The 15803-nt window shown below is 59.4% G+C and overlaps 1 protein-coding gene across 1 annotated transcript in view; it reads right to left on the bottom strand.

Annotated features, from left to right (window-relative positions):
- Hcn4 (hyperpolarization activated cyclic nucleotide gated potassium channel 4) overlaps nucleotides 1-15535 on the bottom strand; it is a 36951-nt gene extending 21416 nt beyond the window's left edge. The window contains exon 1 of the mRNA XM_070042716.1: nucleotides 14812-15535. Coding sequence (XP_069898817.1) covers nucleotides 14812-15479 — 668 coding nt within the window. The 5' untranslated portion in view covers nucleotides 15480-15535. The remainder of the gene's footprint in view (nucleotides 1-14811) is intronic.
- Nucleotides 15536-15803: the final 268 nt, after the last annotated feature.

The following is a 15803-nucleotide window of genomic DNA, read 5'->3' as shown; positions in this document are numbered from 1 at the left end:
GGGAATGTAGTTTAGTGGTAGAGTGCTTGCCTCACATACATGAAGCCTTGGGATCGATTCCTCAGTACCACATACACAGAAAAAGCTCCAACGCATGCCAAGCATGTGTATACACACACGTGCGTGCACACCAACACCTAAACACACTGTTGAGATGCCTCCGCCTGTGCCCCCGCTCCCCTCCCACTCACACACGTGTACCTTCCTGCACACCACTTTACACACCTTAGTACAAATGGTACCTCCAGCCGGGTGCCCGGTGCTCACCCCTGTCATCCTAGCTACTCAGGAGGCTGAGTGCCGAGGATCTTAGCGTGAAGCCATCCCAGGCAGGAAAAGGTCCAGGAGACTCATCCCCAATGAACTCCCCAAAAGGCAGAAATGGTGTTGTGGCTCAAAGTGGTAGAGCACTAGCCTTGAGCACAAAAGCTCAGAGACAGTGCCCAGGCCCTGAGTTCAAGCCCTAGGACCAGCAACACACACACACACACACACACACACACACACACACACACACACACACACACACACACACACACACACACACACACACACACACACACACACACCAACCAAACAAAAACAAATGCTATCCCCAGAAATCCTGTCAGCTAGAAGGAAGAAAGAGAAGGGCATCATTTTGTAATTAAACTCGTTTCCCTCCATCCATATCCGAACAGCTATCCAGATCTCTCCAACCTTCTGACGAATGGTGCCAGAACTCTCCAGAGCTCTGGTGTTCGTGCTCCTCTGGGTGTTTGAAGGACAAGGCCCTGTCTCAGCTTTCTGTCCCTGTGTGCTGCCTGCAGCCCAGGGCGCAGACTCAGCTCCCAGCACCCGACCTGTATTCCCACCTGCCAGCAAAATGTGTCCACCTGGAGAGCCGGCTGCCCGCTGTGCTGGAGAGTCTCAGCGGGACTCAAAGCTGGAAGCCACCCTCTGCATTTCAGTTTCAGGGTTCAAAACCTCCCCGACTTCTTATCCCATCTCCCCCACCAAGACCCCTTCACAGCTTCCCTCGAGTCACATTTTGCTTCTGTGAAAATTCGCTTTGGTTTTGTTGTTTTTGTTCTTTAGTAGTGTTCTACCCACTTGAGCCATGCCCCCAGTCCAGCTTTGTGATGGTTAATTGGAGATAAGAGTCTCATGGCCTTGTTTTCTGCCTGGACTGGCCTCCAATCTTTTTGTTTGTTTTTGTCAGTTGTGGGGCTTGAACTCCAGGCCTGGGCACTGTCCCTGAGCTCTTCAGCTTAAAGTGAGTGGTCTACCACTTGAGCCACAGTGCCACTTCCGGTTTTCTGGTGGTTCATTGGAGAGCCAGCCCAGGCTGGCTCTGAACTGTGATCCTCAGATCTCAGCCTCCTGAATAGCTAGGATTATGAGCATGAGCCACCGGCGCCCAGCTTGGCTTCCAATCTTGGTCCTCCAGATCTCAGCCTCCTGAGTAAGATGACAGGCCTACGCCACTAGCGCCCGGCTGGCTTTTGTTCATTGTTTGGGAGAAGGTCTCTTTATGTGGCTCAGGCCGGCCTCTAACCCTCCGGCCTGTTTCCTGAGTGCCAGGGCTACAGGTCTGGCCCTCACACCTGGCTCTCCTACGCTGCTGTCCAAGCCTGACCCTGATGGCTCCATCCTCTTTCTCACCTGGGCCCCAGCCTCTGCTTCCTACCTGGCCTCCAGCCTCCATTCTCTTTCCTCCACTACACAAGCCCTCCCCATGATGGTCTTGAGTCCTTGTGCTGGCCCCTACTTCAGAAGAGAGCTTGAGCTCCTTGATCTGGCTGCCCCTTCCCTCTTCTTCCTCTCACCAACTCCCTAAGTGGCCCGGCCGGACCCCTGGTCACCCCACCAGGGCCCCATGGCCATCCATGCCACCTTCCCTCCTCCTATGGAGTCACTATATTGGCCAAGGCCGGGGCGTGGCCTCAGGGCCAGGATGTCCGCCCTTGGCCCCGCCCCTTTCGTGGAGTTCTCCCTGGCCCTCCTTCCAGTCTCCCAGCAGATCACCTGAGACCAGGCAAGGGTTGGGGGCTGTCCCCTCCACCCCTGTATCCACCCTCACTTCTCCAGCTTCATTAAAGACCGCCCAGGATGGTGAACGGCCGGACACCACTGACTCACGCCCCGCACGCCTAGCTCCTCAGGAGGCTGAGATCTGAAGATCAAGGCTCCAAGCCAGCCCAGGCAAGAGAAGCCCGAGAGAGACTCTTATCTGCAATTGATTAGCAAAAGCTGGAAGCGGTAAGAGTGTTTGCCTAGCATGCGTGAAACCCTGGGTTGATTCCTCAGTGCCACATATGCAGAAAAAGCCGGAATTGGGCTGTGGCTCAAGAGGTAGAGCGCTAGCCTTGAGCAAAAGAAGCCCTGAGTTCAAGCCCCAAGACTGGTGGAAAAAAAAAGAAAAAGCTGGAAGTGAAGCTGTGAGTAGAGTGTTAGAGCACCAGCCTTGGGTGAAGAGAGAGACTGAGACCCTGAGTTCCTATCACACACACACACACACACATGCACGCGCGCGCGCGCACACACACACACACACACACACACACACACACGCCAGGCACTAACGTGAGAACCTTATATGGATTGTTGTAGTTAGTCTTCCCGAAGACTCTAAGAGGTAGATACTCTGATTGGCCCCGTGTGACAGACAAGGACATGGAGCCACACACAAATACATGGCAGATCGAAGACCCCGAATATAGACAGCCTGATTCGGGTCCCACTTTCTCACCATTCTATGAACACACAAGCCGGGCCTGGGATCCTCTCCCCCTCGCAGGCTGCCTTCCCCGGCCTCTCCCGGGGACCCTGCATCCTCCCTTTCCTACTCTCTCATCGCCCAGCCACCTTCTAGAACCAGGCCACTCCCCCCAAAGGTCAGGGGTGACCCAGCACCCTCACTTCCCTGTCCTCCACCTCCTGCCTGTGGAGGTCATGGCCGCAGATTCTTCTCATGGCCGGCCTCAGGGACTGGGGCCATGTTGGCACCTGGGTTGCAGCTTCTCTTCCTCTCTGAGCTTGGCCCCCCGGGTCATGGAGGTAAACACAGCCCCCAGCCTCCTGCGCGCCAGAGGCCAAGAGGCTGAGACCCTTCCTTCTATCCCAGCTGTACCCCGCTCCAATGCATCACCACAAAGCTGGAAGTGGCGCTGTGGCTCAAGTAGTAGAGGGCTAGCCTTGAGCAAAAGCAGCTCAGGGACAGTACCCAGGCCCTGAGTTCAAGCCTCAGGACTGGCGCGCGCGCACACACACACACACACACACACACACACACACACACACACTCCCCACAACCATAGCTGAACTGCTCCCTTCCTCCTCCCACCCCGCCTGGTCACTGGGGCTCTATTTTTAACCCACCTCAAACATCTCTGACTCAGATTCACAGGGCTCCAGGTAGCTAGCCAGCTCCCAGGGCAGGGCTGCCGAGACTACAGCAGGCAGGCAGGTAGGCGGTGAGACTCAGCGCCCCGGGTGCCCAGAGCCTGCCTCAGCAGTGGCTCCTTCGGATGTGGAGCTTTATTTTCTACCTGTTTCCGCTCATGATCGTTCGCTTGTAAACAACAATTTATTTGGTTTGTAATAGAAAACTCATCTATGACTGCCTGACCGGGTGGTGCCCTTTTCTATTGGCTCTGGCTTTGGCCTAGGCTGAAGTCTTCATTAAAGCCAGGATGGTTGAGGCCACTCGACTGGGAGAAGCTCACCTCCTCAGCCTGGGACTGACTGAACTTTCCCTTCCCCTCCCTTTCCCACCCCCTCCCTTGGGCTGTGGTCCTTCAGTCACAGTGCAGACACCAGGTGCTTCCGGAGGGAGGGGGGAGGGAGAGGGTTGAATGGGCGGGGCCTGGCATCTGCATCGCTAACAAGCCATGATGATGCTTCCTTGCTGTGTCTGTGTCTGCAGGTCCAGGGTTGGGAGACTGAGTGGCTCGCCTAGTGTTGGCAAGGTCCTGGGTTCTGATTCACAGCCCGGGCCCCCCCCCCTTCCCAAAAAGTAAACACCAACAACTGCACAGTAGCTTAAGCCTGTAACCCTAGCTTCTTAGCGAGCTAGAAATCACAGCATGGCCGCCTGAGGCTAGTCAGGGCATGCAAGCCCTGAGACTCCATCTCAATCAATGCCCTGTGACCCCAGCTACACAGGAAGCACCAGTAGGAAGATCGTTGTCCGGCCAGGCTGGCGAATCACCAACTGCAAAAGAGGCTGGAGGTGTGGCTTACCCGTGGCAGACCCTGAGTCCAACCGAAAATACCACTGATAAACCAAAGCAGAACAGACAGCTCTTCCGGGAGCCTATGGGAGCTCTGGAAGAAGAATCCCTTGAAGAAGAGACCCCGTGAGGGACAGGGAGGTAACAACTGCTTCTCTGTGTGCTGAAGCCATGGAGACCCTGTCTGTACACACACAGCCAGACACACACAAGCTAATGTCCACAGAGCGGGTGACATGTGCTTCGTTCTACAATGCTCCAAGCTGCCAAGATGCTGTGTTCCCTCAGGGCCAGTGGCCTGACTTCTCTGTGCATCCCCCAGCTGAAAGCATCTGCAGTAGATTAGTTTAGGTCAGCTTATTCATACTCAAGACAGAAAAAAAATAAAAGACTCTAACAACACTCCGCAGAACTTGTGCTCTACCCCTTGGGAGACTACAACAAGAATAGAACACTGTTGTTGAGTCACACACGTGAGCAGGACCTCTGGGGAAATTCGAGGATGGTTCCCTGCTCAGCTGGAGAAGAGGCCGCCTGGGCAAGGGAGGAACTGGGAGTGGGCAGTACTGTCAGGACCCGGGGGGACAGGTTTGGTCAGAACAACGCAAGGCTAGACAGTACTGATCTGGGTTGCTGGCCACAGAGACCATGGGACGGCAGGGCTAGCAAGCTAGATGAGCGAGGGCGGGGTTCCCTCAGGGCCCCTCTGGAACCGTGTGCCTCTGACTTCTGCCAACCTGCGTGGAAAAAGGGAACAGGGCCCTGGAGAGGGAGGCCCCAAGGCCGGGATGAGCAGCAGACTTTTGCCCCTCTCCCCCCCGCACTCCATTCTGGGAGCAATCCCAAGAGCGATCAGAACTGCAGACAGGAGGCAAAGAAGGGATGTGGGGAGGGGGGCGGGGAGGACACCTCAGCTCTCTGGACTCCCGGAGGGGCGCAGCAGAATCACCCAAGGGCTTCCCCCCCAAGACTGCATCTTCCTGGCCACGCTGGGGGCCCAGCCTGAGTGTAGAGATTGCACAAAACCCCCAGAGGTCCTGAGGCCCAGCCAATCAGGCTCTGGGAGCTGCCAAAGCCCAGCCCCTCTTCAGAGCAGTGAGAATTCAGACTGTGGAAATGATCTGATTGGAGGGGGGGCGTGTCCCCACCCGGAAGTCCAGTCCTCTGCTGTCCAGACACCTTTCATCTCCACGGACCCTCAGCCAGGAGCTTACAGGACCAGACAATGCCCCTAACAGCGGGGTAGAAAACAGAGTTGTGGGGGTCTTTGCAGGAGGGTAGCATTTTCATACCCCCTCACCCCAACACGCTGTCTGCTGCGGGGGGCGGGGGGCAACAGTCCACAGCCAGGCCAACACGAGCCAGCTTATTAGGTAGCAGGGCACCCCGCATCCCCAGGTTGAAGGGCTGCTCAAGTCTCCACAGCAAGACCCCCTTTCCTCATAGGTGAGAGACCCCCCCCCACACACACCTGCTCCAGACCCGCAGAGGCTGGGCGCTGCGGGTCACGCCCCAGGACAGCAGAAGGGCGCGTCTCATTAGCTCTGCCATTCGGCCCGGCTGCCCCGTCTTGCTGGCTCAATTTGCTCTTAATGGGGTCAGGATTACAGGTTCGATACCCATTTGTCCAATTAGCTCTGCTCTCTTCTCAGCCTCTGCTGGGCCCTGACTGTGGCCACTGGTTGAGGAAGGGAGTTGGGGGGGGGGTCACAGAGCAGGCCTCAGGGCAGGGGGAGGGGATGGGTCTGAGGGGGGCGGGTATGATCTAGAAGGAGTCTGTGGTTAAGACAGCCAGGCATCTAGTCTTGCCAGTGCCCCTGGCGGTCCACAGAGGCCTCTCTGCAGGACAGCCACTTCTTCTAGAAGGTTCCAGTGGGATCTGCATCTGTGAGACGGTGGGGGGGGGGGAGCAGCGGGTCTTCCCTGTCCCCAGGGAGCACATGGGGCAGCTCACGTCCTCTGTAGGTGGGGAAAAGCCATGGCTCTTCCAGCCCTCAGGGGGAACTGCAGGTAATTACTTCTGGGCTCCAGGCCACACGCAGTGCCCGGGCCGTGGCATGGCCGCAAACCTCTGCCTGCGGGGCCTCAGGGGGGCAGCAGATGAGAATCTGGGGCCCAGGGTCTGGGAGAGCAGGGACCTCTGATCACAGGCCACAGCACCGACAAGCCAGGCAGTGGGGCGCAAAGGCCCTGGGGCTGAAGAACGAAGCTTCAGGAGCCTCGATTGGAAGCACACGCGGGGGCCTCTGTGCCAGCCAATACCACCCTCCGCTCACTCTCCCAACATCTGCTTCCGAAAAGTACAGGGCTCTCCCTCTCCCTCTCCCTCTCCCTCGCTCTGATCTAGCTCAGATGGCTTCCTCCAGGAAGCTTTCCCTGACCATACCCATCCACCACTTGTCTGCCCCCACCCATCCAGACCCGGAGACCCCAAAGCGGAGTGAGACTCCTACTCTCTCTGTATGACCTGTGACCCCTGGCGGGTGGGAGCTGTGGTCTCGGGGAGGACGGGGCCCCTTGGCTTGCCCCTCCCCCAGCCCAGAACACAATGCGTTCACCAGCCCCGGTGGGTGCTGCTGCTGCTGCTGCTGCTGCTGCTGCTGCTGCTGCTGCTGCTGCTGCGTTCCTTTCCCAGCGCCTCATTCATTCACGCAGGCATAACACATCCACCCACACGGGTAAATGCTTAGACAGACTCAGAATCATCAGCGCAATTATCAGCCCCCCCCCAGCCCCCCGCAGCTGTGGTGACCATTGGAGGTGGTTCCAATGCTTGCTCTGCAATTTGTGGTAGCCCAAAGGGGCAGGGGGAGGGGGCGGGGGGGAGTGGAGGAAAGCCTTGGGGTGGGGCATCTCTGCCCAGCTGGTTGGAAGCCCCAGACACAGCCCACAATGTGGGTGCAGCGAAGCGGGGTCACGGGCGAGATTCGAGATTCTGTGGATCTAGCGTTGGATGAGGGCGACTGTGCATCTCTGAGAGGCCGCCGAGGGGCGGCTGGCGCTGATGCTAAGGGAGATGAGGGCCTAGGGAAGAAGCAGGGAGCCGGGAGGCCACAGGACGGATGGACTGGTTCAAAGGCTCTGTCCAAGAATTCCCTGCTCAGACCCTGGACTGAGCCCTTGGCTTGATCGCAGAGGGAGCAGCCCTGATCCTCGGTACACGCTGAGCCCTGACTGTAGTCCGAGACTGAGCCCTGATCCTTGGGTACACGCTGAGCCCTAACCCCTGATCTCCATGAGAGACTGAGCGCTGACCCTACGCACAGGAACTCAGATTCTATTCCCCCAAGGAGTCCCTGAAGGACACAGCAAGGAGACATCTGACTGTCTACTTCTCTGGAGAACGGAGACACTGGCGACCTGTGCCCCACCCCTCTAAGAACAGAGGCGTCGGCGGTACCCAGACGTGCTTCCAGAGTCCCAGTCAGGAGAGAGCAGGGGAGCGTAGAGGAGTGCTGGAGAGGGAAGAGGAGGGAAGGGGTGGGAAGGGGAGAGCAGGGGAGGGGAGGGGGCAGACTTAAGGGCCTCCCCAGGGTGGTTAGAGCAGCTCCAAATGGCCACCACACTATGAATCTGAATCAAGCCGGGCACCAGTGGCTCACATCTGTCATCCTAATTACTCAGGAGCCTGAACTCTGAGGTTCAAAGCCAGCCTGGGCAAGAAAGTCGGTGAGACTATCTGCAATTAATTGCCAAAAAAAAAAAAAAAAAGCTGGAAGTGGAGGGGGTGGCTCAAGTGGTAGGGCAAATAGCCTTGAGCAAAAAAGCTAAGGGACAAAGCCCAGGCCTTGAGTTCAAGCTCCAGGACCAGCACCAAAAAATAACTAACTAAATAAATAATCAATGTTCAGATGTGGGAAGACTTCTTTCTTATGTGATGAGCCTAAGTCTTCTGTTGGGGTTTTGTTTGTTTGGTTTCTTTTCCCCCCCAAGTTTTGGAGATAAAAATCAGTGCCTTTCATGTGTCAAGTGCACACACTCTAGCACAGAACTGTATCTGTAGCCAGGTGCCAGTGGCTCACGCCTGTTATCCTGGCTACTCAGGAGGCTGAGATCTGAGGATCACGGTTCAAAGCCAGCCCAGGCAGGAAAGTCCCTGAGACTCTTATCTCCAATAAACCACCAGAAAACCGGAAGTGGCGCTGTGGCTCAAGTGGTAGAGCTCTCGCCTTGAGCTGAAGAGCTGAGGGACAGCGCCCAGGCCCAGAGTTCAAGCCCCTCGACCGACAAAACAAAAACTTTCCCACCTTCCCAGACAGTCGCTGTGTCATGCTGTGTCATATCATGACTTCCTCTGTGACCTTGGAACAGTGACTTGGCCTCTCTGTTCCTCTGCCCCCCTCCACAAGAAAGGCTCTGGGCAGATCTTGTTAAAGCCTCTCCAGTTGGGGGGCGTTGGAGTGGGGGGCGGGCGGTGTGAGACCTGATGACCACATGCTTTCAGAGCCCTTCCTCTGCGTTTTAATCTGAAAGACAATATTCTCGTGGACTACTTATGTAATTAATTTTTTTTTCAAAGCAAAGAGAGGGAGAGGAAGGGCAAGGGAGATGGAGGTGGAGAGAAGGTAGAGAAGAGAAGGAAGAGAGAGAGAGAGAGAGAGAGAGAGAGAGAGAGAGAGAGAGAGACTAGGAAGAGAGGGAGAGACAGGAGGGAGGGAGGGAGGAAGGGAGGACACGAATCCAAGGTCTTAGAGACCTGGGCCAAATTCCAATGCTAACTTCACAGCTGTGTGATTTTGGGGGCAAGTCCTTCTCCACCGGATCGTAGCCTCGTGTGTAATAGCACAGTTTGGGGGCGGGGTGGGGTGTCAGCAGGAAGAGTGAATGAATGGGAGTGGGGTACGGGGGTGTATGGGGCAGCCTGGCGGGCTGGCAGCTCCAGCCTTTGGATTTAACTCCGAAGCCTGCAGGGCCCTGAATATAAGACCTGAATATAAGACCGAAGGGCACAGTGGACAGCAAATAACAGGCTGGGATGGGTTGGGGGGCACACAGAAGCCCCCCCAACACTCTCCGTACCCCCCTTTATCCCCCCTGATTTTATCCTGTCATTTTAAAGCTTCAGCCATTGCTTTCTGGGTGCCCGAATCTGGCTGGGAAGAAAACCACGTCTCCAAAGCCAAGACAATGGCCCTGCCCTGCCATCTCCACTCTGGCTGGGAAAGGCTCGCTGCTGGGCATCCCCAGGGCCCGTGCCCGCCCGCCCGCCCGCCCGGACAGCACTTCCTGGCCGGCCTGGTTGCCTTTCTATTAATTAGCAACTGGCACTCGAGATTTTCGAGAGTCCTGGGGGACCCCGAGGGACTGGCCTGGACCTTGTGCTCTGGGTGAATTCCTGGCTGGTTTGACCAGTGTCTGTGGCAGACACAAGTGCCACTCGGGCTGCTGTGACACTTGTCCGCCCCTTGGTGCCTTCAGGAGCAGAATCAGGGCAGCGAGAAGTGACAGGCCGGTGTAGCCCTGTGGGGGAGGGGGGGCGCTGCTGGGCTGGGGAGACAGACAGAACTTCAGGGAAGGCTGCAGCTGTCTCTTGGGATGCCTCTGTCTTCCTCCTCCTCCTCTTCCCCGTCACACCTGCTTGCCTGCCCTGTCACCTCTGGATCGCTCTCCCTGACATCTTTCCGGAAACATCTCCGCAGCACCACCGTAGCCATTGTGGGTCTTAGCCCGCTGCCCGTCTGCTGGGAGAGCCGCTGGCCCTACGGTGCCAGGGATGGATGGCTTAGCAAAGGTCCTGTGGCCACCCTTTTACCCAGACCCTAGAAGCCAGCCACAGAGACTGGCAGGAGCCCAGAAGTGAAGCAGAAAGCAAGGGAGGAGGGCCCACTGCCAAGCCTGACACCTTCCAGGGACCTCAGGGGTGCAGCCTGGCCCAGAGGCTTTGCCCACGGGGGGGACTTGGGGAGCGAGTTAGCTGGGTATCCATACGACCCGTCCTGGTGGGAACAGCCCACCATCACCACGAAGGCCAGCAGACACACAGAACCCCACACCTTTGCAATCGGAGCCTGTCCCCAGGTGAGGGGTGACCTTACAGTGGCCACCAAGGGAAGGGTGGCCACCAGCAGTGTGGCCCAAGAGGCCGTGCAGGGGACCCAGGAAGCCCAAGAGAGCAAGACAGACGGACAGGCCAGACAGAGGGACAGATGGCCACTGCTGGGTCCCCTCCCCCGCAAACGTCCCCCCCCCCCATCAGGCAGGCTGCCTGCCAGACAGAAGACCTGGATAGAGAAGCAGCCGGGGCCTCGCCGTGCAGCCGCCAGACCAAAGACCCACCAGAGTCTTGTCATGGAAAGAACACGGAGCCAGGCAGACCCAGGGCCCTGGGTTTCCGGGTACAGAGGCCTCAGGGGAGCCCCTGGGGAGGGCTTTGGGCTTGAGAATACACTTCCTCCACTTCCCTGCTGTGCCAGCCGCCACCACCCAAGTAGGAGCTCACCTTAGAATTCCCCTCGGCACCAAGACCTCCCCCTCCCCCCCCTCCTCTGTCCACCCAGCCAGCCAGCCAGCCAGAGTCCCGGGAAGGTCCATCCGAGAAGGGGGAGGGGGCTTCCACACTGCCACACTGGCCGCCCAACTCCTGATTTCATTTCCACCCAGCTGCCAACGGCTGACCCAGGCCCCAATGATACAGATGCGCATGTGAGCATGTGCGCATGTGCGCAGAGAGAGACACACACACACACACACACACACACACACACACACACACCACACCCCAAGCTCCAGGGAAACTAGTACCCCCCCCTACACCAACATGTTTCTCAGGGGAAGGGAGCCACAGACCCCAGAAGCTGAATGTGTCTGTGTATTCTTCTGGATCCATGATCTACAAGGTGTCTAGGTGGGTTCAGAACCCCTGGCCTCTTGGAGCCAAGGACAGAGGCCCAGAGGATCTACCCAGGACGAAAGGAAGAGGCTAGAATATGTGAGAGAATTCGCTGCCCCTGACCATGCGACTGTCCGTGGCTGCACAGTTCGTGGGTAACATGGAGCCAGACAAGAGGGGGTCCCGTTCTCTAGTTAGGGGAAAAAAATACTCAAAGATTCCTCACCCAAGCAGGACCTGGCAGGAAGTGGGGCTGGGGAAGAAGGGAGATCTGGGGACCCCCCCACCCCATCCCCAGCAGCAGGAAGCCAGCATACGCAGCTCCAAACTGCTCCCAGCCCAGCCGCCCAGCTCACCATGGCACAGCCCCGCTGTTTCTGTCCCAAGAAAATGCCACTTGGGCTGGGAAGGTGGCTCAGTGGTAGAGTGCTTGCCTAGCATGCATGAAGCCCTGGGTTCGATTCCTCAGTACCACATACACAGAAAAAGCCAGAAGTGGCGCTGTAGCTCAAATGGCAGAGTGTAGTGCTAGCCTTGAGCAAATGAAGCTCAGAGAAAGCACCCAGACCCCAAGTTCAAGCCCCAGGACTGGCAAAAAAAAAAAAAAAGAGAGACTCCCGGGCTCCAAGAGACTCAGTGCAGGCCAGGAAAGAGGCAGAAAGCCGCGCTTCAGCATTCTCCAGTCCCAAAGGCTGAGCTGGTGTTTGGGGACACAGCAGTATCCCCAGAAATAACATCACCCACAGGAACTTGAGCCCCCAAATGCCTGCTCAGACAGATACAACATTTGCAGGCCTGGGGAAGCTCCCCCCGCCCCCACCTGGGGGGCCTTGACCAGCCTCTAGGAATCAAACCAGCTACCCCTTCCTTTGGGGTCCCCGCTCCCTTTCTCCCCCTTTGCTCCTGGTCCTACCACCCCAAGCCTTGGCTCCTAGGGCATGGCATCTCTGAAGCCAGCCTCTGGGCAGCAGTGAGTCCTCAGGGGCTGCTCCCGGCTGCCCTCTTCCCTTCACAAATACAAGTTTCACAGGGAGATGGGAGGCAGGGAGGTCCGAAGAGGGAGGCCCGATGAGCCCGTGTCCATGGGAGTTGGCTGGGGCAAGATGCTGGGCTGGGCTGGAGTACCAGGGGAAGAAGCCAAGGCAGTTCAAAATCAACACCAGCCTGTTACCAGGCCTGGCTCCCAACTCCCACTCCCCCAAGACAGCCCATCATTGTCAGCCCTGAAACTCCAAACCACAAACTCAATCTATCGCAGCTTGCTGGCGATTCTTTATTAAACCAGTTCTACCGGATCAATGTTTGCTGCCCATCAACATGATGAATATGTCTGCAACTGACCAGGGCAAGCGCTTGGTAGACAGCTTGTATGGGCCATGGTGACCGACCAGCCGCAGACAGAGACCCAAGGCCAGGGGCCCAAACTCTGGGGCACTGGGGTGAGGGGTAGGTGTTCTAAGCTCAGCATAGTCGCTAGGCCTTTGCCCTCCCGGACCTCCCGAAGATCCACTGTCCTACCCCAGATGCAGGAGAGGTAGGACCTCCCCCAACACACCCCTAGACAGGCACGAATGGGTCTTTCTGGCATGCCTTTCCTCCCACCAGGCCCAGCATCAGACACCTAGCAGTCCCTGTGGGCTGGTTGCGAAGAGCCACGTTCAAAGCTCGGTTGGACCTTTTCCCCCCACTGTCCATTTACCAGTCCTGCTACGTCCACCTCCTCTTCCCCCCATCCCCTTCCCTGTACACCGCCATCCTGGGGGAAGGGGGGGCCACAGGGACTGAAGACCTCCATCCCAGGATCCCAGGTAAGACCGGAAGGGGGAAGGTTACTTTGGATAGACGAACTCCACCTGATCCTAGCTTTCCACCATCACAGGTGAGGGGCGGGGAGGGCTTGCACCCCGCCCCCTCCATGGTCCTCCATCAGGGCTAGTTATCAGTGGAGACTGCGCATGCCTGAGGAAGACACAGATATATATATACATATATATGTATGTATGTATATATATATCTCACCCTGCACAGAAGCTGTCTTACCACTAACGGGGGAGCCTGACATGGGGAGGGGAGTATGCCCCCCAGCAGTCTGTGGCCACTGCGGACACATTCAGAGGGGGGTAGAGAAGCCCAGGACACCCCTAGGAATAGGGGAGACCTCCCCAGCCTCTGTACATTCTCCCAGGTCCCAAGGCCCAGCCCCAGATCCTGCAGGGAGGGCCCCGTGATCGTTCACACAAGTTGATGTAACTACACAGCTCAGGCTCCCCTGCCCGCGGTGGCGAAGGGCTCAGGTCTGAGGGTTCGAAAGAGCAGTCTCTGAAAAGAGAGTTAAAAGAGGGGGGCCCTCTATTCACCACCTATTTTAAGAGCTGTCTGACTGGTCCTTCCCAGCCTCGGCCATCTCTCTCATTGGATGGAAAACAGCTCCCAGATCCTCTGGAGTTTGCAAAAGAGGGCTCTGGGGTGGCAGGATGCTTGCGGACACGGGCTGGCAAGAGAGCGGGCAGGGCGAGAGCAATAGGGGGCAGGGGCCCCCAAAGAGGGGAATGTGAGAAACCCTGGGAGGGGAAGGCAGGGGGAAAGGGGGAGGGGAGTGTTTCCCAAATCCTCATCTCCATCTGCTGCGCTGGGGGGGGGGGGCCTGGAGGGGGGTCCTGCGGGAAACCTCACCAGCCTGGACTGAGCTGAGGACGCTCCCTGGTGCCCAAGTTCAGAGTCAACAAGCACCCCTTGGTTCTCCACCCATAGGTCCTCAAGTCCTGAGACATGTGTACAGTTGGGTAGCATCTGACTTGGGGGACACAGGACAGGCAGGGTCCCTCTTCCAAACCGATGGTCCTCTTTTTGTTTAAAGACCCACCACTGACCCATGAGAGCCCCCCCCATCCCCCACCCAGGGTGCTAGGGCTTGGGCTATTGCCATGGGGGGGTAGGGCACCAGCCTCTACTGGGGGGGGGTCCACCGGACGGTGGCATGTCAAACCAGGACATTGGGCATCGGTGCTGGCCACTATAAGCAAGGTCATTCTGTCCCGCCAGCCTGCCTGGAAGCTCACAGGACCGCCTTCTGGTCCACCATTGGGGCCCAGGGTGAAGGGATTGGGGGGGGCTGCAAGGGGGAGGGGCTTTTTTACCCTGGTCCTTGAAGCCCCGGCAGGGGGGGTGGTGGTGCAGAACTTCTGCCCACAGCTCCCTGGGGCTCCCCATAGCTACTAACCCACAAAGGCACCCACCCCCCATTGCTGCCCCTAAGGGGGTGGGGGTATCTCCGTGTGTGCCTCTCTCTCCCTCCACCGCCCTTCCGTGCAGGGCTGTGTGACCCCCGCACACACCCCGCCGCCGCCGCCTTTAGGAGCGGCCAGCCCGGGGCTCTGCAGCCCTGGCGGTGGGTGCGGCGGCGGGCGCGTGGCTCACGCGGGAGGCTCGGCCCCATCCTGGCTGCGGACAAGCCTAGGCCAGCCTCCAAGAAAACAAAAACTACCTTTTTATTTTTTTTTCTTGGTTCCCAGTCCAGTCTGCCACAAGGGAGCAAAAGTTGGAGGAGATCTGGGGGTGTGTGGGGTCCCCCCTAACCTCCTCCTCCTCCTCCTCCTCCTCGCTTTCCCTTAGGAGCTCCCCGGGCCGGCGGCGGCCCCTGGAGCAGGAAAGTTTCTAACTCCGGGCTCGGGAGGCCGAGCGGCGCGAGCACGCCTGCCGTCCCGGCCAGCCCCACGGAGGGGTGGGAGGGGGCGGGTTCACAAGGCGGGGTGAGGAGCCCCCCCTTACCTGAAGTCGCTGTAGGGGTGGATGATCCAAAACCCCGCCGACTTGACCCGCTCCTGCTCGCGCTCCACCGCCTTCTGGCTGCCGAACATCCGCAGGGAGAATTTGTTGACCCCGGGTTGCAGCATGGCCCCGAACTGGCGCTGCATGAAGCCGGCCTGGCCCAGGCGCGCGTCGGCCTCGGGGAGGATCTGGTCGGCTCCGGCCGCCTCCGCTTTGATCGCGGGGTCCGGCGGGGCCGGGCCGGGCGGCGGGGCCGGGGCGCCCGGACGCTCGGGCTCCAGGCCCGGCGGCGTGCGCTCGTCGGCCGGGGACGCGTCGCCCTCGGCGGCGGGGATGAGGCGCCGCTCCTCGGCCGCGTCGCTCGCGTGTCCGGCGGCCCCGCCGCCGCCCCGGCTGCCCAGCGAGGCCAGGCTCCCGCGGAGGCGCCGGCAGTCCCCGTTGGTGCTGGACTTGCCCGGCGCGTCGGCGTCCGCCGCCCCGAGGGCCGCGCCCCGGGGCTCGGCGGCGGGCAGCGGGCGCAGGCGGATGCTGGGGCGCCGGGGATCCCGGCGGCCGCGCGCGCCCTCCTCGTCCGCGTCGTCCTCCTCGTCCATGATCCACGCCTTGGCCCCCACCTGCTGCGGGAGGCTGTAGAGCCGCTGGCGCATGGACGGCGGCAGCTTGTCCATGGCGCGGGCGCCGCCGCAGCAGGAGGAGGAGGAGGAGGAGGCGGCGGCGGCGGAGGTGGAGGTGGCGGGGCCGCGTCAGGACCCACGGCCGGCCGGCCGCGGGGACCCCGGCGCCGCCGCCCCGCCCGGCCCGCGCCCCGCCCCCCGCGGGGGGAGACAATGGGCGCCGAGGGCGCGGCGCGCGGGGAGGGGAGGGCCGCGTGCGGGGCCCGCGCGTGCGGACGCCCTCCCCGGCCCGGGGAAGGGGCGGTGCGGCCCGGGGCGGGGGGGGGGGGCGCGGCTGTCCCCGCCCGCCTTACCTCAGCGGCCGCCTCCCCCGGTGCG

The sequence above is a fragment of the Dipodomys merriami genome, unplaced genomic scaffold (assembly GCF_024711535.1).
Source record: "Dipodomys merriami isolate MVZ:Mamm:240054 unplaced genomic scaffold, mDipMer1.0.p SCAF_33, whole genome shotgun sequence".
In the NCBI taxonomy this organism is placed as follows: Eukaryota; Metazoa; Chordata; class Mammalia; order Rodentia; family Heteromyidae; genus Dipodomys; species Dipodomys merriami.
Note: the sequence above shows the minus strand (reverse complement) of the source record. Positions and strands in the feature narration are given on the sequence as shown.